Raw genomic sequence first — 21,675 nt, 5'->3', positions numbered from 1 at the left:
GTTACTGAATTGTTTTTTACACAATCCCTGTATAAATCATTCCAGAAAGAGACAAAACCAAAAAATATCCTCCCAATGCATTAAAAAATGCCACCGTATTTTACACTCCAGCTAATGTTGTCACCCTTTCCCAAGGGATGTAATATTTTATATATTAAAATTCACATAGCAGCTGGCAGAAGATTTGCATGTGTCCCCAGCCAGCTTTGGCTCTAAGAAATGGCTTTTTCAGCAGCAAGAACTCAATAAAGATTAAGATGATCTGAATTCAAGAGACTTACTGGTTATTTTGCTGTATGGATGGCCTTATGATAAAAACACCTTATTCTTATTAAAACACTTTCTTAAAAACACCTTATTATGCATTAGCATAATCCATTCCTAAAACCACTCAAAAATGAAGTGTCTGTGAAAGGAGTTAATCAGGAATAGCAATTTCAAAAATAATCCATGTTAAAAAAAAATCCATGTAAACAAGACTCAAATTCATGAAATTCAGAAATTATTTATAGGAGCAGCACAAGAACCTAAAGCAATTGAATTAGGAAAAAAAATAAAACCAAAATAACAAAACTGGCAACATTTCAACCACAGGGTCCACTCTACATTTTTGCCATGCAGTTGACTATATTTCAGAGTCACCAAATGCTAAAGAAGCTTTATTCACAGTTTCAACTCAAAGCTTTAAGTGTGTTCTGCCATACTATCTAGAGGACAATCCTCATAACAGTCAAACTGGCTTTTAAAATTTTTCAAGGGAAAAATACACTACAATCTCCATTTTGTTGGTGCTGTTTCATTTTGCCATTTTCCAAATTCATGCATTAAAATTCAATTTCACTTATGACTGAAATCTAACATTTAGAGAATATGAGGCACCCAAAGCACACAGGACAACCTGAATGTTTAACAGAGGTATTATTGACAAGTTCCATCCAGGCCAATAACTTGTCTAGGTTCACTGCCTGACCAAAGCTGTGCCAGAAATAAGCACTAAACAGAGAGATAATAACAAAAATATTTATGCCTCTCAGGGGAAGTCTTTTGCTTCAGCAGAGCACAAGCTTGGAAAACTGCACAGAAAGGATTTTCTTCCCTGCACGTGCTTTAAAGATTTGTACTTATGCACCTCTCTTTGACTTGAAGACTTGGAACTGACTGGAAGGTGCAAGAGTGAGGGCATGCTCCCTTCTTGTTTCCCTTCTAATTTTTCAAGTTATATTCATATTTATGGTGTATTTGGTTGTAATTAAAGTTCTTGAAAGTACTCTTTCTTCCTAGTTCCCCATACCTCTGAGCACAGGATCCAATTTGCCAAGTGCAAGGCTTTGCTCTGCCTGATGAGAAGGTTTCCAGGTTGTCCACCACAACTGTAGGTATGAGTCTGCTATGGACATAAGCACACCAGTTTCTGTAAAACAGAGAAGGTAAAATGATTAAAAGTACAAATAACATTTCTCCCCATACAATCTATGATACTTAATTGTGAAAGTTAAACCCATAATTTACAAATAGGACTAAGTTACAAAAATTAAGTTTGTTTCACTTGAACTGCCATTGTTGTCTTGGGCAATTACTTGGTCTTTGTGCTTCAGCAAAGAAAACAGATAATAATTTCTCCATCTCGTCATATAACCATATTGCAAATCTGTATTTTAATTTGTAAACATCTGTGGCACTCCAAGAACAAAGAAGCTCTTCTAGACTGCAGTAATAACAGGTCTTAAAATACACCTACTTTTCAGACTACAGAATCTGTTTATCCAAAATTCAAAGGATTTTTCAGAGAGGTTTTTAATCATCCACAGCTCTCACTTCATGGATAGCCTTTCTAGTATTTCTCCCTTACCCCAGCAATACTGTGAGTACAGGTAGACTTTGTTTGCCAGTGCACTGTGAGTTCAAAGCCACACACAGCAAACACATGCCATGGCTCCACACTTGTGCCTCTGGATGCCCATCCAGAAAAGGCAGTCACATACAAAAAGATCAAACTCTAGATCACTGCAGCACAGGGGGGCCAGAGCTGGTGAGTGCAAGAGGTGGTTTGCTGGTTTTTTTTGTTTTTTTTTTTTTTTTGAAAAGGTTTCTAAGGAGGTTGCAAGCTGTTAAATCAGATTTTGAAACTTGGCTACAATGGAGAATACAATTAAGTCAAAACTATAATGTGAATAATGGCTCAGGACAGATTTGTACAGGGAAATTGTGCCACAGAGATATATTGGTATTCCTTAAATCAGAAGCAGGTAGATAAATGTGTGATTTTCAGAGGCTTTAGGCAAGGTCACTCACCAAAAGATATGGGGTGAGGGGGAGGCAATCTATTACATAGTAAGAAGACAGATCCTGTTATAAATAAATAAGGCATTAAATCAGAGAGATGAAAGGCTAGTTTGCTTCTTCAAGAAGCAGTTTATCAACACAATCCCACATTAATCTGTAATAGGTACTGTATTCATTAACTAGGGGGGGAAGTAAGTAAATAGGGAGATGGCAGGGTTATATCGAATTTTACAAAATCATTTTGTGCAGTAAAAAAATCTCAACTTGAAGAATTGCAGAAGTCTCATGATACTGAATTTCCAATTAAGTAGGTGTCAGAAAAGAGTCTTGTAATGCAGAATCAGTTACAAAGGCAGACTTATAGAGATAGTATCACTACATACAGTAGCTTTCATCAGGGGAAAAAATAATCTTGGAGTCATTGCTAATGGCTCTCTGAATAGGCCAATTTATTGGTTTGCCTTAACTAAGCTGGCAGTCAAATACTTGAAATTATTAGGGAAGGACTAAAGAACAAAGAGTAGTCACCACTGTTTCAGTACATCAAATCTCTGTTGCTGAGTATGAGTCTATAGACAGTTTGAACAGAGAATTCAGGTTTAGTGCTACACCCTAAAGAGAGGTGGAAAAAAGACAAAGAGCAGGAGGGATATGAAGTCATGACATTAATTATTCAGTTAGTCTTGTTATGATAAATGGGTATCAAAACAAAATGGTTTTAAAACTAAAGAAGACCAAAATGAAGTGTCAGGCAGCATTTTCATAGCCATAGACTGTGCTAAATTTGGAAGTCAAAAGGGGTTTTAAAAAGCAGGAAAATTATTCCATGAAAAAAACAGTATTATCAGTTCAGTTTTTTAATAATAATTAAGTTGTAACTTTAATCTTTGTCTGAGGAAGTCTCCCAACTGCAGACTGGAAGGCATCCTGAAGAAAGTATTATTGTATTTCTGCTGGTGGAACAAATGCCTATTTGGCCTAGTGCTGACTTTCTTCTTTCATCTTTAACTTAGTGCAGCCTTACTCAGGATCATATTATTCCCTTGTCCATGCTGAAACATATTTAATTTTTGACTTGGCAAGTTAGTGACTAGACACTGTTTCAGTTGTAGGACTGGTGGAGCTTCAAAACAATATTCTCATATGAGAACTTAAAGTTCATCTTTCTGTGTTGTGTTTTGCTGCTAACATTTTCTTCCAGTTGAAGTAGTTCTTTTCATGTTTCATGAATACATATACTTACTCCAGATATCATACATTGCTATGGACTCCTTAGAGTGGAAATCAAAATACAATTAAGACCAGATTAGTTCCATTTACTTAAGTGGCATTAGTACAGATTTACAGTGCTTCAAACATGAAAAACAGCACAAAACACAAAACAGTATCAGCATCTATCCTTAAGTGATTGCTTTTGTCTACTGAGATCCCACCAGTGTATGCACATTAAGCTCAGTAGTGCTGTACTTGGAAAATGATTCCTGAGAAAAAAGCAGGATAAGCCAGAAAGATGCTAAAACTAACAGATTTAACCTCACAATAGCTCTACTGCCAATATCGCAGCACTCCCTTTCACAACACACATTGTTTATTTGAGGAATAATGTGCCTCATATAAAATGGGAGGTTTTTTGAGTGCCTTTGATCTGATTTTGCTCACTCACTCTCCACTTGCTTGAGAGTTTTCATTAAGATAGTGTTTCTTCTTGATTAGGTATAAAAAGGCTGTGCTTTGTTTGATATTTCCTTTATGTTCTCACTCCTTTAGTTACTGCCTTTTATGTGTGTGTATTAATTAAAGACTCCATAAATATTTACTAAAAGTCAAATGCAGCTATCAAGCATGAGCATAAAGATTAGGTATTCTGCTCACTTTCTCTGGGGAAGTCAGAAGCAGCTACATGCAAGTTTGAGAGACATAAAATTAGCAAAAACAAGAGGAAATTTAAGTCTTTCAAGTTTTGCAAAGGAATAATGAAGTTACTTACCCACTCCTCTGGGTGGGCCATGTGGGTCCTTCACAGTCTCCTGTATCACAGAGACAGGCAGTAGGAACAATGATATTTGAATTAAACACCAGCAGCAGGTAAGCCAGGCAGACAGAGCTTGCAACTGCATCTCTTCTAGCACACCTCTGCAGCAGCAAGGGAGAACAGGCATCCTCTCTTGCCAAGAGATCAATGGGAGCCAGACACAGAGGGGACTTGGTGCCTTTGGAAGCACTGCCAGGAAAACAGCTATTTTCCAGGGGGCTTTCTCACTGAGCATCAGGGAGCACAAGAGTGGGGCTTCTTCCGAAGAGAAGGGTCAACCATGCCAGCTAGGCCCTGACCTCACTAGCAGCAGAGCTACCAGAGCACCAGGAACAGGTCAAGGAGCAGCCCAGCAGGGCCCAGGTAAGGAGCCAGGTGCAGAAGACTGCTAGAGACAAGCACCCTCATAGGGAAAAGAGCATAAGCTCAAGCCTGGGCTTAAGTGGAGTCCTGGCACAGGGGTGTGGGTGGAAGCTACAGCTGAGGCTGTTTAGGACCATCAAGGCTTGTTATCCTGCTCAGTGCAGGCATGAGATCTCTTCCCTTTCACAGCAGTGGTGAGGGTTCTGCAAATTCATACCCAAGATTAAAAACTGTATTTTTTTTTCCCTCTGAAATGCAGCACAGAAATTTAAAAAAAAAACAAAAAACAAACAAACAAAAAAACACTCTCTCAGCATATGAATGGGATACTAAATATTTCTTAACAAATGCAGGAAGTGATTCTAGGCCAGACTGACACTGCTCTATTCAGGAGAGGCTCTGACTAAGCATGGGGATTTGCTTATAATTTAAACTAAGTATAGAGAATGTAAACATCTAAATTTCTAAATAAATTTCAGCAATTAACTGATGGCATACAAAGTCTGCTCAGAAAACCTCTGAAGCAATAATGCCATCTCTAGCTGTTATGCACTACCACATGTGCATTCCTGCTCCACATTAGTTCTCTAGGAAGTGAGGAGCTAATGCCTTGGGCAGCTGGGTGCTAAGCATCCCACCTCTGCAAATAAAGAAGCCAAACATAGGGGTCAGGTTTTAAAATCTGGGCTACAGTGAGGCAGGGGTGAGGTGAGGAACTTGGGCCTGTGGCTCCCTAGCCTGCACTTTAACCTTGCATGCAGATCTGACAGTTCACCAGAGAAAGAGACGAAGCAGAAGATGTACAGCAATATTGTCACTGACAGCCTGTTCTGCAGTGCACATGTCTGGGGTATATGTCATAGTAACCGAGAACCATTTTACACCTGAGCAAATGGGGTCAATGGAAAGATAAAAGAATGAAAACAGGCATTAAAAAAATTGCAAAAGACATGAAAGCACTGGAATATAGTTTTCAGTTAACAAACAACCCTACCTCCCCCCGCAAACCTTTAAAAAAATCACACTGTTGTTGTTATTATTATTATTATTATTAGTAGTAGTAGTAGTATACTATTATTAAGGGTGTCTAGCTTTGAGGAACAGCTATTGGAACTTGCCCATTTGGAGATGTCTTGCAAAGGAAAAAATGTTCCACTACAGCCCAAATGTTAAGGTCTATTCTTGCTTTTTAAAGAGTCTGAACTCAGCCTCTGGTCTCTACCAAAAATGTAACTAACTTGAGCAGATTGTTTCCATTTAAAATATTTAACTCATTCTAAATGTACGTGAGTGCAATGTCTGAAGTTGTCGTTCTCACATGGCCCAGCAATCTTTGATCAGGCTAAATTGGAGGAAATATTCACAGCAAAAGAGCCCCTGGTGTGACTCATAATTAAGTTTACGCTACCAATGAAATAAGCTCATTAAGAGACGTTAAGAATGTAAATATAATTTTGAAATCAAATTGTCTGAAAAAATGTAGATTTGGAAATAGAAGATGAAGTGTGGCAGAAGAACTATGACAGGCTGTGTTAATGCAAAGGCAGAACAGAAGACAACTGATTTGCATAACAGGACTTTAAACCTGAAAATCCTCTTTACACTCCCTGGAATAATTTATTCCAGATCATCAACAAGGCTTCTAAAATGCAGATTTTGTTGAGAGCTTGACAAGCCTAGCGTCTCTTTTGCATTGAGCCCGATTTCAATCAGGAAAGCTGTATTTAAAAACAAACCAAAATCCTCACAACATACAACAGAAATCCAGCCTGGAAAGAGTGGTACAAGTCCCCAGCTGGCATAAAGCCCAAGTGACAGATTTCATCCTCCTCTTGCATGTCTTGGCCAGGAACATGCACTGGTGGCAATGTGTGGGAGAGTCCTCAGGCCTTTGAAGCAGCCTCCTTGATGTGGTATTTGCTGCAGTATTTCTAGCTTAAATCAAACTGTTTCTAGCCCAGCTCTGCACTTGGTGTGGTTTGGCTGTAACCAAATGTGACATCCCACCCTCAGGCGTGAGGAAGCGTTTACACCGAGAAGCAGGGCACGGTAGGAGGAGCAGCATGGAAGCTGTGAGCACGTCTGCTCGTCAGCCTCGGCAGCCAGAGCCCTCTGGGCCTTAGGGCCATTCCCACTTCCAAGTCCTGAGCAGGGAATTGACCTCGGAGCCTGCCTAGGCTGGTGGAACAAATCGCCCACAGCAAGCCACTCATCAGTGGCACCCAGACGCTGCGTTTAAGTCTGCCTGTAGTTTTTGGGGTCCCTGCCTCCTGGTTCGGAGGCTCTTAAACCCGTCTTTGCACTATTAAACCCTGTCCTAAGCCGCGATCAACCGGGCTCAGGCGCGGCAGTGCCGGGCACGGCTGGCAGGTGGCGGCCGCCGTCCGTGGAGGTGCCGGCGCAGGGGCACCCGATGCTTCTGAAAAGCGAAGTTCAATTTACACCAGTTTTTTTAGGGTCCCTGCAGTCCCCCCTCCACAGCACATTTCCTGGGTCCATTGCCGAGAAAAAAGCAAACCTCACAAAAATTGCCGGCAACGCCTGTACGTGATTCCTTCCCCCTGCTTGTAAGCATAGACCCTTGTAAGTGGTCCTAAAGCCACCCCACAGGAACACCAGTGCTAGTCGGACCACAAAGGGTATAGAATCAGTCATGCCCCCTTCATATCGTACCTGAAAATGACTGATTTTTGTCTGTGAGTAAACCCGATTACCTGGCTTTTAATAGAAATGCTATTCAATCAGCCCAGCTGAACATCACTGACTCATGAAAATGAGATTACTGTGTTGCTGACGAAATACAAAAGGACCCAGGGCTGGAGCCGTTGTCAAAATTCATGCCCAGCTTGGTGGTTCTGCCTCATTCATGTTGTATGCAGCCTATTTCTATTTCACACAATAGTTAAAGAAATACTCACCTTGATTCTACAACAGTTTTATTTTTATATTGTCCTTTACATCTGAGCAAAGGGGATATACAAAGATGCTACAAGCACCTAGAGCCAGGAGATGCTGGGTTTTCAATTTGCTTTAAACAACCTGCCAAGTTTGGATGAGGAGAGATAATGTTGATTGACACAGCGTAAGCACTCAGATTATAAGGATAGCAAGCACCCTCACAAGGTTCTTTTTTGCTATTGCATGGGAGAATGGCTTTAGCAACTTCCTTTGAATTCCACTAGGTGACCACAGAGACTTCTCACTGTTATATGGTAAATTCTGTATCTTTAAGTGAATATCGGTCATCTTTCAAAAATATAAGCTCTATTTCAAAGAGAAATTATAAGCTTGAACGTAACCCAGTTAATTCTTTAGGTTCAGTGCCCAGCTTCCTTTGCTGTGAAATGTATGAATCTCAGCTGCAATAAAAATTCAGTACTCACTAGGGACTGACCATAAACAAATCAAATTGGAAAATGTGTTTTACAAGCTGGCTAGAATGGAAGAAACTAAAAGGTGCATGTGACACGTAATACAAATAGTAAATGATAGTAAAATATGTTATAGGATATGTTTTTATCCCTGAGAAACAGCTGACTTGTTGACACTGACTGAAGCATGAGGTGTCAAAGATTTGTTTAATGTTTTTTTTTCAGGACTCAGTGTCCTGACATTTTGTCCTGTCTATAACAAAACACAAAATCTGCTCTCATCATTCATTTCCTTTTTTTGTATTACAGTACTGAAGCCTTGGACTGCTAACAGCCTCTTTGTTTCACCTAAATTTTTATTTACTGCTTGTTCTCCCACATGCTGCAAAAAATTAATTCACCATTTCCACTTATCTAGCACTTCATCAATCTGTTTTAACATTTAAAATGTTCTTTTGCTGCAAATCAGATCACCTCTTTGATACATGATTATCCACTCCATGTTCAGAGCCTTTTAACACAATCAAACTTTTCCAGATAGAATTTAGACTTTGGAGAAGATATCCATTAATCTCAAATCTTTGAGAATTATCCAGTAAAACACATCTGAAAATGCAGACAAACTGCCCTTTAAAAAGGTCTGAATTCCACCTTTTTACTTCTGAAATATAAATTTATTTTCCATCTTCTAATTGACCCAGAGTACAAAATTCATTAAGGTAGTTTTGGTCTTGTCTACTGTCAGTGCTTTCCAGGTAACCTTCAGTGGTATTGGTGTTCACTACTTTTTTAGTGCTTTTGTGTTCTAAAGAAAAGGAGATTGCAGTATGTCAATGATGGGTTCTCCACTGTGAGAAATACTGACTATTAAAAAAAAAAAAAGCCTTTGTAAGTGACAAAATGAAAAATATAAAAAATAAGATCGACTACAGTTTCAGGGGTGAATTTGTCCTTGTTTACAGTGTTGTTTTGGGCAGCTTCTCTGCTCTTGTTTCCCTTCATTAAATGATTAAAAGCCTTGCCAGTTTATTTGTATCTGATTTGCCACTTAATCATACAGATACATATCTTTATGCTGTCACTGTCTGATCTTATGGGGCTCTTGAACAGAAAGGATCTGAGCCAAAGTCCATGAAATTCAAGGTGGTTTTTTTTCCACATGCTTTTCCTCATGACCAATGGTTCTGCTTACCAGGAATGTGATACAAAATAGATGTTCTGTATCAGATTTGGCAGAAAAAAATTGACATTTGCAACACTTATATTCTCTATCTGGCAACACAGATAATGCCTTTGGAAAACATATGGGGACACCTTGCTGCTGTCCTCTTCTTGCCAAGTCTATTCTAGAATTAGAGTCAGTTCTCTAAAATGTTAATTATATTCAGATTTGAAAGAATGCCTATTTTCTCTGCATACCTGAGCAGATGTTTCTGTTCTACCCTAAATGAAGGGTGCAACATTGCAGGGGCTAGTAGGTAAATCCTAACACTGTGTCCAGTTTGGTACAGGAATCCTAATCTATTCACAGGGGTGAAGGGACATTGCAGAGATGGAAAACAGTCTCTTCCTAATCCTTGTTGTTCCCATTAGAGATGAAACAAAGAACAAGAGCAAGATAAGCATGAGCATTAATGCACTAGTTAGTGTAATGAGACAAACAGAAACCTTCCTTACCATTCTGAAAAAAAAAAATCAGAAATCATCTGTACAGTGGTGGCTTATCTGATCACAGAAAAACTAAACAACAAGAGTCTGAGCAGGCTAAATACTTTGTGAGTGTCTCAAAAACAACTTTGGTGAAGTGATTTTTCCCCACTGCTATGTTTCCTGTCCTGCTGCAAACAGTCTATCCTGACTCTACTAGCCATCATTGCCTTGGGACTGCTATGGGAGTAGCACTGAGCTTAGCATGCGTAGGAAAATTGGAGTGTGGGCTTACAGCCGAGCATCAGAAATACATTAAGGTGCTGCTGGATGAGAGTGACTTATTGCAAAGATCTGCATAGCTGTAGTACAACATTCTGGGGACAAAGATTGTCAAACACACCCTTGACACAGCCACCAAGGCAACCTCAGGCCTGTGTAAGAGCTTCTTCCTTCCAGGTCATAGTGAATATATCTAGTGAGGCAGAAACCTAAGCCATGTGTGACTGGATTTTTTGTAAATGCACAGTGATGCAAAATCTTAGGAAATTGATTTAAGAATTGTTCTCTCTGCTCCATTAAAAAGTGACATGATGAAAAGTGACTGTGAACCTTGCATTAACTAGGCAGTTAAATCAGGTTTCTATGTGCCTCATGTGTCTGAACCGTCTGTTGATCTTAACCATTCATTTTAATTTGTCAGTACATTAGATTTCTACCAAGCTGATACAGGCAAAAGCAATTTCCAGAGAGAAATGCACACGTCTGGTCATGAGAATGAAATATTTCAGCACTCCTATCACATGTGACAGCTAAGCAAATCTGTCCCTGGTGGTGACTCCATTAAACCCTTCTGTGCTTAGTAATAAAATACTGTCACCTCACCACTACCCAAAGTAATGGTAAAGGAAGTCTATAAAGACCCTCAGTGGCTTCAAGATAACTGGAAAAAGTGTAATATACACATAATAAGAGAAAAGAGTATTGTAGAGCCACTCAGCAATGTGAGGATACTGTGGTTAATTTACAACCTGAATGAAGGTCTCCTGTATTCAGGAGCTGCCTTGGATAGTAATTAATAAAATTGGGTTCAGAATGAAAATATGAGTGTGCTGGTCTCAGGACTCCACCTGAGACTTAGTCCATTGCACCACTGTTGTTTAAGCTGCTTTACACAGTGAAATACTACAATTGTCTCTCTCCACAGGCTGAAAAACATGTATCTCAAGTGAACTCAATTGAAAAGAATGCATCATAAATTTTCTTCTTTCACACCAAATTGATACTCAGATTTATGTCACTTAATTTCAGAAAAATTCTCTCACTCTAGGTTTCCATTATTTCTTTATTCATTGATATGGATTGCATAAAACTTTGAAGATATGTAGAAATAAAAAAAAAAAAAAGAAAGAAAGAAAAAACCACATATTTGTAGAGACATTAAGTTTCACATTTCAGAAGGTAAGTCAAATTCATTACTAGGAGTGAAGAAATGAATCTTCCTTCAGCTCAGGCCATTCCAGAAATGCTTCCTATGAAATTTTCTTATCCTTATGAAAGCTTGGGTGCAGACCCTGCCTGAAGGAGGGATACCTCACCACAGAAAACATTCTTCTGAAATGGTTTGAGAGCAGATAGCAACAAATTGTGTTCTGTACCTATTCTAAGGTTAATCATATAATCGTTCCAATGTGAAGGAACAGGATTTAATTACATTTCTGTGCCAGTGAAGAATAAGGAAGAGATTCATTTTTTTAGAGAAAAGCATATACCCAGTATTTATCCCTTGTAATACCACATCAGGATGTAATAGAGAGAGGTTCAAAGCCTAACCTAGTTCTAGAGTGCATGTGATAATATATGGGTGCATAATATTGTCTTCACATAACCTAGGGTAGCAACAGAAAGGGAATTATCTTTGTAATTAAGCCATTAAGGCATATGGCCTCCTTCAGAAAGGAGTATTTGGGTAATTAAGTTTGTACAATGGACACATATGGTACCTTGTGGACTATCTCACAGCCTTGCAGACTCTCTAACAAAGTGTATGTATTGGGTTTTTTTTGAAATTATAAATGTTTAAAAATAAATGTCTTCCTTCTTGTTTTCCTTCCTTGTCTCCACAGATTTCTCTCTATTGTTTCTTCTATATGGAGTCTCCTAACATCAGCATCTCTGTACATATGTTAGCACAATGGGTTGCCATAAAGGATTACAGAATCATGCAGTTTCTACAGGGTCACTCAAAAATTCAGGTTGGAGTACAGACTATAACCAAGGAGGTGCTTTAATGTGGGAGGGTCCCCGCTCTCCCATGGGAGGCGGCAACAGTATAGAAGAATCTGTCAGTTACTTGCTGCGACCCCGCCCCAGTTAACTTGTCAGTCACTGCTTAGAATACTCCCCGGTTCTGGAAAGTTTATTGTTCTGTTACCCCCATTGGCCCCTGTAAGAGAACCACTCCTCCTCTGTACCCCCATTGGTTTGCTGTATGTCACCCCATCCTGTCTCCTCCCCTTTGCCTGTTACCCATTGGTTAAGTTGTACCCTGACCACTCCTACTCCTTTGCCCTTATATACCCAGTCCCGCCTTCCCTTGAGGCTCCTGGAGCCTGCTCCCTCCTAGAGCACTTGTGTTCCCTATCTCCTCCTCCCGCTCCTGCACCTTTCCTACAATAAAGCCTCCGGGAATACTGCTACTCCGGAGACCTCTCGTCTGTCTGGTGGAGTTATCCGGGTCCCATCATCTCCTCCCCGCGGACCGGTCAGCCGAGGGTTTCCCCCCGGACTGGCTGGGCACCCGGGTGAAGCCCAGAGCCCTTATTCAATAATACACTTTAATTCAAAGTAAATTCAAAGAGCAAATTGTTCTTCCAAATTTCCTCAGAGACACTACACTTTACAGCTGTGGAATCTTCTAATCATGCTCTGCTCAGGCTTCAAATTAGTAAAACTTTGAAGAAAACTGTGTCTTTATTGGAATTCTTGCAATATATTTTTCACTTTATTTGTGATATATATATATTAAAAAAAAAAGAAAATATGTGGAACGAATTATTTAGGGTGTAGTCAATGGCACTGCACTTAAATAAAAATTTTCGTCTTCTTATGCATATTTTCTCAGCAGTAGCTTTTCAGGTGTTTCACAGTGATTGGTAACACTCAACACCCTAGACTGGGCATTTTCTCATGTCTTTGCTGAAAAAGAAAAATGAGTCACAAGCAAGTTTATTATTTATCCAGGTCTAATCCATAAGGAAAGGAAGGTGGAACAGTGAAGTGACTTAAGTCACTTATGTCAGCCGTTTGAGCAAGAAAATGGGGATTACGCATTCCTTTTTATGCTGGGGTTTCATGCTGCTACACATTCCTGTAAATGCAGTCCTGGCTTTATTACTAACTGGATCAGCAGACTCCAATATGCATGTTGCATAGCAGGTTGCTTCTTGACCATTCATGAAATTAGGTGCTGGCAAATACAAGATTCACTTCTTTTGCCTCTCTGCAGTTGCAATCATGTGTCATTATGATAAATAAAATACGTGACCACCTTCACCAGAGACTAATTTTTTGCTACTTGTATTTATATCTCACGTAAAAGGTAGAAAGAATACCTGCTGATTCACAGAGTTCTGCTGAAGATTAATTTAATTGGAATACTGTTCTTGAAGAAAGCTGTGAAGGCCAAAGACCAAGGTTAGCATGTATGAGGATTTATTTCAGTGGAGATGTAGCTATCAGCACTCACGTAAAAAGAGACTCCATTTAACTCAGGTGAACTCAGACACTCTGCCAAACACTGCGGTAAGGTAGTGTAGCAGATGACTTTCAGAACTTAAGGAGTATGCTAGGAAAGCTGTCTGGGAAGCACAGCTCCTTTACTGGGCTCTGTCTTCCAAGGAAAGGACTCCTTTCCTTTGTGTCCTTATGCATTATTTCCCTTACACATCATCCAAAACATGCTCTGGTGAATGGGAATCTTTTCTTTCACTTGAAGGAATATTAACTCCCAGCCACACACAGCAAGATAATTGTAGGAGTGATGATTTATTCTCCTTTCCATGAATTTGGATGCTACCATACGGGAAAGTACTATCAAAAGAAGAAATCTATATTCTAAAAGCCCACTCTCCATAAATACTATGGAAAACAACCAATCCTTTGCATCTTTCATTTTCTACCTGTATCTGATTATATATCAGCAATTAAGGGAAACTTGCAATATCTGCACAGTCAGTGTTAATATCCCCATTGAGAACTGAAGACATTGGGGAACAAAGAAAATAATTGAGTGTTCCAGAAACATAAAACTAGACAGTGCAGTTTGATATACTCTATTATGCACAGCTATTGTGTATTAAGTTATAGAGTTCTGAATGCACATTCATCTGCAACATCACTTTTCCTAAGTTTTTTATCACAGAATAGGATGTTTCAAATTGTCAGACATTGATGCATTTTGTACATTTAATTGCTTGTATTTTCAATTTAGTGGAGAAGTTTACAAACACAATATTTTTAATAGATTCAAATGAAATAGTCCATTTGCAATTTCTTTATCCACAAGAAAAGAAAGAAGAAAAAAAATCAACAGTAGTTTACTATGCATAAAACAGGGGGCTATTGCAGTTTCCTACCCATATATGATAATGACTTCCCTGTTGATTTTGAGATAACCACCCTAGGGAATAAAACATTGCAGCATTTACTCTGTTAGAAATGTTACAATGGTTTTGCTTGAGTAAATACTGCCAGTTTGGTCCCTTGCTTGTTTTAGATGGTCTTTTTTTAAGGCCAAAAATAATTTTACTTAAGTTGCTAGGATTTTTGCCAGTTATGCCACTGAAAACAGGAAAATAAGCAGTACATAGGAGACAATAAAAAATACATAGCTTACTTTGCCCTGGTAGTTTCAAAGCCGGATGCTTTGGAGTTGGCATCCTGCTGTCTCCTGGTGATACCAGTGCTGTGAGAGGACTGCTTGACAGATCTGTTCCCTGTAGCTGTATCCAGGCTTGTAGTGACCTCTTGAAGGAGAGGGATGTCTCTAGCAGTGCTTTGTAGGGTTGTCCCTTTGCTGTGAGATGAGCTTCTCATCTTGTCTCTGCCAGAGTCACCATCATCATGCCCATCTGACTGACTTGCAGGGGTAGATATTGAAGGACTGGACGTTTTCTTCACTGCTGTCATTCCCAGTGTCTCGCCTGCAGATGCAAAAGGAGGTTCCTGTGAGGCACTTGCTTTGGCAGCTTGAATTTCAGAATGGGGTGACCCCCTAATTGTGGTCAGAGATGGAGTCGAGTCTGAGTGACTTGTCTGGGTTTCATCGCCTTGTCCTGTGGTCCAGAGCTTTCCTAGAGTGCTAAATCCAGTGCTGCCCCAGTGTAAGTGCAACAGGAGCAGCAAGAAAATGATCTCTTTCATTCTGATGGTTTGTAAATGCTACAAGTTATCTCACATTTATTTCCTAAACAAGAAATCCTCTAGTTTCTCCCTCCTCCTGGGCTGCTGCTCAGATAGTGAGCCTAGCCAGAGGATGCCCTGACAGGCTTTATTTCTGTAGAAAGGAAACAGGTTTTGGTGTTTCAAAACTGACTGAGGAAGCCTGGTTTCCTGTTTCTGTGGATCCCTCTGCAACCTCTGACCCCTTGGATAGCAGGACCCTGGCAGCCTCTGTGGGAGGAAAAAAAGAAGTCTGCAGGAGGCACAGGATAAAGATTAATGGTGTGATAAAAATGTGGAAAATATGTACTGTGAAGTAATCCTAGGGGATAAAACCTGAAATTATTAGCTAATTTTCCTTTCGCATGTACATGTAGGGACAAGTGACTTATCACATGTGCCCTTGGGAGGGTTCAAACTTATGACCTTGTTATTGGAAAAAGAGTTGACAAAACTGTTGTGCTACACAAAGCTGAACATTTGCTGTGTCTTCTCTTTTTTCTCTGAACATTTATGCACACTGCTGCTAGTAGTGCAGAGATAAGGAAGAGGTTCACACTATATCCACCACTGATGCCCATGCCTGGAGATATTCAAAACTTGACTCAAAACTCAAAGACAAGACCCTGAGCAATATGATCACAGCCCTCCTTAGAGTTGGGTTCTGGACCAGATGACCTTTGGATGTCCTTTCCAGTCTATATCACTCTAAGAAATTATGCTTAGTAGCTGCAAGTTTGAATGCAGCAGCCAGGAAAGAGAAAATGAAAGCTTTCCTCCTCTTCTGCCATTCTCCAGCTCTCTGAGAGTAAGGCTGCTTAATTTCTCGTTGAAGGAAAAGAAAGGGAGAAGGCAATTGCTGAAGAAATTGCATAGAGAAATATAATAGGACATTTTAAAGTGGGTACAAAGCAGCAACAGAATAGACCTGTCAGAAACTATAGGTCTGAGAGGCCATTGCACACCAGTTCAAAAAGCCTCTGGCCACTGACACAAGTGCTGTACTAAGGACTATGGACAAAATATCCCTGAAAGCAAGCTCACACACCTGCAAACGGAACAGCATCTTCTGGGTGCCCTTCATGTTATTTGAAAATCACTTTTTTTTCAAAATTAGATGCAAAATCCCCATTTCATGGACATCTGATGACTAACAGGGACACAGTGGAAAAGTTGGTAAATTCCTTGCATATTTTTTCAGAAAATACTTTCAAAAAAAAAAAACAAACCAAAAACAAAAACAAAAACAAACCCAACCCTAAATCAATAAACCCAAAAGCAAAACACCAAACATGGGGGACAAACCACCAGCTCTTGTTGCAGTCAAATAAATCTCTGTGATGATTATTCCTGTTTAGAAGATTTGGATAACAGTGCCTTGCTTTCAGTTTCCAGGTGAAAAAAAGATTAGGTGTGCTAAAGGGTTGGGATTTCCCTCTCTTATGGTTTATTTTTGTGTTTAATTGTTTTGGAAAGCACGGGCTTCTACTGTGTAAGTAAAGCAGATGCAATTCTATGATACAATACACTAGAAAAGATACGCAGTTGTGCTTTCTTTTGGAGACTATTTCCCCTCCCTTTTTTCTTTGCAACTTAAACACAAGCTGACTTTAATAAAAAAAATACAGCAGCTACATACTGTGTTTATTTATGCAATAAGAGTGCCTAATAGCAAAACAACCTTGGATTCTGCTTTGTGTCACTCCATTGCAAGTGTTAATTCTGCCTCTAAATTCAGAGAAATGACTGCAGATTTTCACTGGTGCAGAAAAAAGTAATGCAGAAGGGTCTGGCTTTTGGTGGTTGGTAGATTTCACTACAGCAGTGTTTATTTCCCTGTCTGAATACTCCAAAATTAAAATCTATTGGTTATATTATTCATTAGCACATGCCTGGGCTTTAGATGAAAAGATATAATTGTTTGAAGGCTGTTTTTATTTAGCAAAACAATCTTGGCACTGTAAGAAACTCATGACCCTTTTCAGATTGTTGTAAGCTGGATCTGAATCCCAAGCTCATTATAAGTCTTATTTCAGCATTATCTGACATCCAAGTGTTGCTTGTCTTGATGTAAACTGAACCCAGGAAAAGATCTGCACTTTGGATGCATTTGGTGAAACTCAGAACTAGATTCAGAATTATCCTGAAAACTCCCACTCAACATGGTGCCCACTCCCATAAGCATAAATCCATAGATGACACATTTTTTGTATAAGTTGTGTATTCATGTTACTGAAATCCCTGCATGTTGGGCTGGCCTCATGGGCTTTTCTTGGAAATTTTATAAATTGAGCTTGGACCAGAAGGTGGATCTCAAGTTTCCAATTCATATTATGTTTCCATATCAGGGTCTACGCTCATATGTGCTGCTGAACACATACTCCTTCACTCAATGAGTTTTAACTCTGTAGGTATTGGCACATTCAGCAGGAGTTGTTGAGAGTCTCTCATCTCCCATGAGAGCACAAGATGGTAAAAGAAGCAGTTTTCTGGGAGGTGGAAATGGATTGTGAAGATGCAAATGCACTCCTGGGGTTGTCACATTTAAGTCACCAGGCTACATTATATAAAAGAGCAGTACCCTTCTGCTAACAGAAGAGTTATCCCTGTCTGTACTGCAGAAGAACACAATTTATTTTCAGGGTCACAGCTGTGGTTCTTCAGACAAGGTGAGTACTTTACTCATGCTTGAGTGAACTGATTGTGATTTTAGAAACACTTTTATATTTTACATCTGCTAACAGCACACACTGAACACTGTGACTTCAGACAAATCCCTGAACATCTCATTGCATAACCTGAGCCATCTTCAGGAACTTTCAACTCTCCCCAAGCACTGTAAGGAGAGCATCAGTTTTGCTCTCTCCTAAGTTACCAGACTGCATAGCCACCTTGGCAGAGTTACTGTTGATCCTCCAGGTTATTTAACAACTTTAATAAGATCACTGTGGCTACACAGCCACAGTCTGTCATCCTCATTCTTCAGACTTCACCAGTAGAAAACCTATTCCCAGTCTTAGGCAGAGTAGTCTGGATCCATAGGTATTTGTTACCCCAGAACTATTGAGGCCAAGGATTGCACAGCCACAACATCTCTACTTCTGCTGGCAGCTACAACAGCTGTAAAAGATGGCTCATTCAATGGGCTCTCTGTCTGCTCAGCACCTGGGGTCACAAGTAATATGGTAAAAAATGAGAGTTTCTATGCCAGTGCTGTGGTTTAACCCCAGCCACGGCAGCCCCATGCAGCCACACACTGAATCCTTCACTAGTAGGATCAGGAAGAAAATCAGAAAGGCAAAAGGTTGAAAACTCATGTGTTGAGATACAGACAGTTCACTAGGAAAAGCAAAAGCCACACAAGTAAGCAAAGCAGAACAAGAAATTAATTCAGTGCTTCCTGTGGCAGGCAGGTGTTCAGCCATCTCCAGAGAGCAGGGCCCCATCACATGTAATGGTTACCTGGGAAGACAAACACCATCACTCCAAACATCCCCTCCCCTTCCTCCTTCTTCCCCACCCTTAATACACTGAGCATAATGCCATATGGTGTGGAATATCCTTTTGGTAATTTTGGGGTCGACTGTGCCAGCTGTAGCTCCTCCCAACCTCCCACACACCCCAAAATTCCCTGCCAGTGTGGCAGCACAAAAACCAGAAAAGGCCGTAGCTCTCTGCAAGCCCTGCTCAGAGAGCAGGCTTTTTGTTATTACAAAAACATCTCAATATTATCAGCCCTGTGTTCAGCATAAATCCAAAGCACAGCCACACACCAGCCAGCAGGAAGAATTTTAACTCTACCCCAGCCAAAAACAGTGAGAAAGATGTTACTGAATAGCTCTTTATTCCACTAGTGTGCTTACTGCTGGGAGAATTTTGCTTTCCCTTGCTCCAGATCAAACACACTTGTATTTGACATAAATTCTCACATTTCCTGCAGTGCCTCTTGGTACCAGTTGAATGGTCCAGTGAAAAAACCACTTTGCTTTCCTTTCTCATATACAGATGCACAGGGCAGCACTTAAGACAGGAAAATAGGTACCTCAGGATAAGGAAGAAGAAATCACTTCTGCAGTCACTCTGCAATGATTCAGAAAATTCTTATCAGGTTATGAAGAGTTATGAAGAGCTCTAAATACCTCTATATCAGAAGAAAAATGATCTTTTTCTTGTCATAATGTTTTCTCTTGTAAGGTCCAAAAGTATGCTGAAGACTCCTGAGCAATACTTATTGTTTTGTTTGGTTTTAGTTTTAGTTTATTTTATTTAAAAGCTCATATCCAATGTGTATGGCTGGTTAGCATTAATTACAAGCATGCATTGCAAAATATGTAATCAGACTTAAGGTGGCCACATTTTACAAATTACAGCCATTGTATACTTAGAAAAAAGTATTTCTATATGTCTATCTAGGAAGATCAAATTTTACATCTAAAATAAGATTCAATGAATCAGTAAGATTTCTTTAGGTTTGTTCTGATTACATAATACAGACCACTGTGCCCCTCTCAAAAAAATAATTCCTTTGAATCCTAGTTTGCTTAGAACAGTAGTAACAGGAGAAATCATTACTTTATGTAAGAAGGACATAGCAGCAGAAAGACTTTCCAGTTAAAGGTCAGGATGTGAAGTTTGCAAGGTTACAGCATGAGTGTTTCTAAAGGCTCAGCTGCGATCGGGATCCAGCTAAGGCACAGATTCCTGTTCCATCCTCAGCATCACTCTTGATCAAACTAAACACATAAAATACCCTACTGTATCTGATTATACCTTTGCTGAAGTATCATGTACTAGCTGTGTTTTTAAAGTGTATTCCAATATGTTCTTTTCCTTTGCCTGTAGGCACGTTTTTCGCCTTCAGAGACATTTATGTATTCTTTTACTCAGGAGCAGCGGCAGCTGATAAAAGAGATTGCTGTCTGCTTTGCTCTAACTTCAGCCTATCCTTATAGCAAAGCTGACATCAGATAAATGGCAACTGGCAGCCATCTGGTTACTGTAAAAAAAAAAACCCTCTGAGAGTTCTTCGTAGTATTTCCCTTCTGACTTTGATAGGCAAATAAACCAAAGAACACTAGTTTTTTTCCTAGAACAAAAGAAATAACTTGTTGGTGCTGAGATCTCACTTTGGCCTTTTTTCACAGCATTGCCTCCAAAGTGTGATGAAACCACTGGGCTTTGATGACCATTGCAGCCTCTTTTACCAGCCTCAAGGTGATGGTGCTAAAAACCAGTTTAGCTGAGATAATGCTCACACTATTCTGGAGACCAAACTATTCCCATGAGCCAGGAAATCAGCAAGGGACATAGGAAAACAACAGTTTGCTATAGAGGCTTTAAATCCAACAAGAAAAGCTTGGCTTTATCTTTGATGCTGTTGAGCAGGACGGGAACAGAGAACTCCAGATCAGAAGCCTAAGAAAATGAACTCTGATTTAGTTCAAATGTACCACTCTATATATAGAGAACATCAAGAAGACTAATTTCATTGGTCTTAGAGTAAAAACATGTCACACCATTGGTGTGCAGTGAATGACGCACAGTAGCAGAACATATCTATAAACAATGTGAATAACAAGATAGATTAGAGAATTATTTACATTTTTTCTCAACTGCTTCCCAGGCTCTCGCCTGGTTAGAAAACCTTTCTCTCTGACTGAGCTGAGAATATCCACATATCTTCAAGAAAATGTGGCAAGCTGGGGACTAGGTAATGATGCCTGAAGGACAGAAACTTATTGGATGTACTTTTCATCTGTCTGGTAGTGTGGATTTCCCATCCATGTCTGCTACTGACAAAGCTTTGTTAGCAACACCCTGTGAAAAACAAACCTGTGCTATTGACAAGCTCCCATGCCAGCTCATTCCCCAGTGTATCCATCAATAACACTCTGTGGAAACTAGAAGGAAGCCAGAACTGTGACAAAAGACCAGAGGAGCAAAAATTTCCACTGCTGGGAGTACACAAGCATGTCTGTGCTGGGCTGCTCTCCTGCAGCTGAAGGCGACTCCACATGGTGATCAACTCCCCTGAACAGCAGTGCTGCAAGTGACTGGAAGACCAGCATTTCCCTGAACTCTGGGAGCAGCCATACCCCTTGGCATTGCTTAAGGGCAGGTGCTGTGAATTCTTCTGGAGGGCGTACCATACCTGTTTTGTAGAGTCTAGGACTAAGAGACTGCATGTTTATCTCTCTCCTTTGGCAAAAGTAGTTGCTTCATTTTATTCCCATCAGTAGGGATGAGAAGGGAAACTGGGATGCTTCCACTACACCTTTGGTAGCAAAAAGATCAGAATAAAGAAGGGAAAGAGAGGTGACTGAATAGGAACAGGGCATCAAAAGGAAGAATACAGGTAAGAGGCAAAAACCAGAGAGGTGATGACTACAGAAGTAGTGACAGCTCTGGAAAGGGAACCCTATGCTAAAATTTGTGTTTGTTCAGTCAATTAAGCTTTCTTAGACCCTGGAAGTGCTTTTAAGTTTTTCCTGGTATGTGCAAAACAAAAAGCCTCCAAAAGTAGAATGCCAGAATTAG

The 21,675-nt window shown here is 39.9% G+C and overlaps 1 protein-coding gene across 2 annotated transcripts in view; it reads right to left on the bottom strand.

Moving 5' to 3' along the window:
* The window catches only part of MMRN1 (multimerin 1), a 64,841-nt gene that overhangs the window by 26,119 nt on the left and 17,047 nt on the right, over positions 1–21,675 (bottom strand). Inside the window, exons 2-3 of one of the 2 annotated variants that reach the window (XM_053975916.1) lie at positions 14,594–14,900; positions 1,292–1,411 (exon numbers count right to left, since the gene is read on the bottom strand). In XM_053975916.1, the coding sequence (XP_053831891.1) occupies positions 1,292–1,411; positions 14,594–14,886 (413 nt within the window). In that variant the 5' untranslated portion in view covers positions 14,887–14,900. Of the gene's footprint in view, positions 1–1,291; positions 1,412–14,593; positions 15,121–21,675 lie in introns of those variants that run through there. The other variant, XM_053975915.1, reaches the window with a different exon arrangement.

This window comes from Vidua macroura, chromosome 4, assembly GCF_024509145.1.
Source record: "Vidua macroura isolate BioBank_ID:100142 chromosome 4, ASM2450914v1, whole genome shotgun sequence".
Taxonomy (NCBI): domain Eukaryota; kingdom Metazoa; phylum Chordata; class Aves; order Passeriformes; family Viduidae; genus Vidua; species Vidua macroura.
Note: the sequence above shows the minus strand (reverse complement) of the source record. Positions and strands in the feature narration are given on the sequence as shown.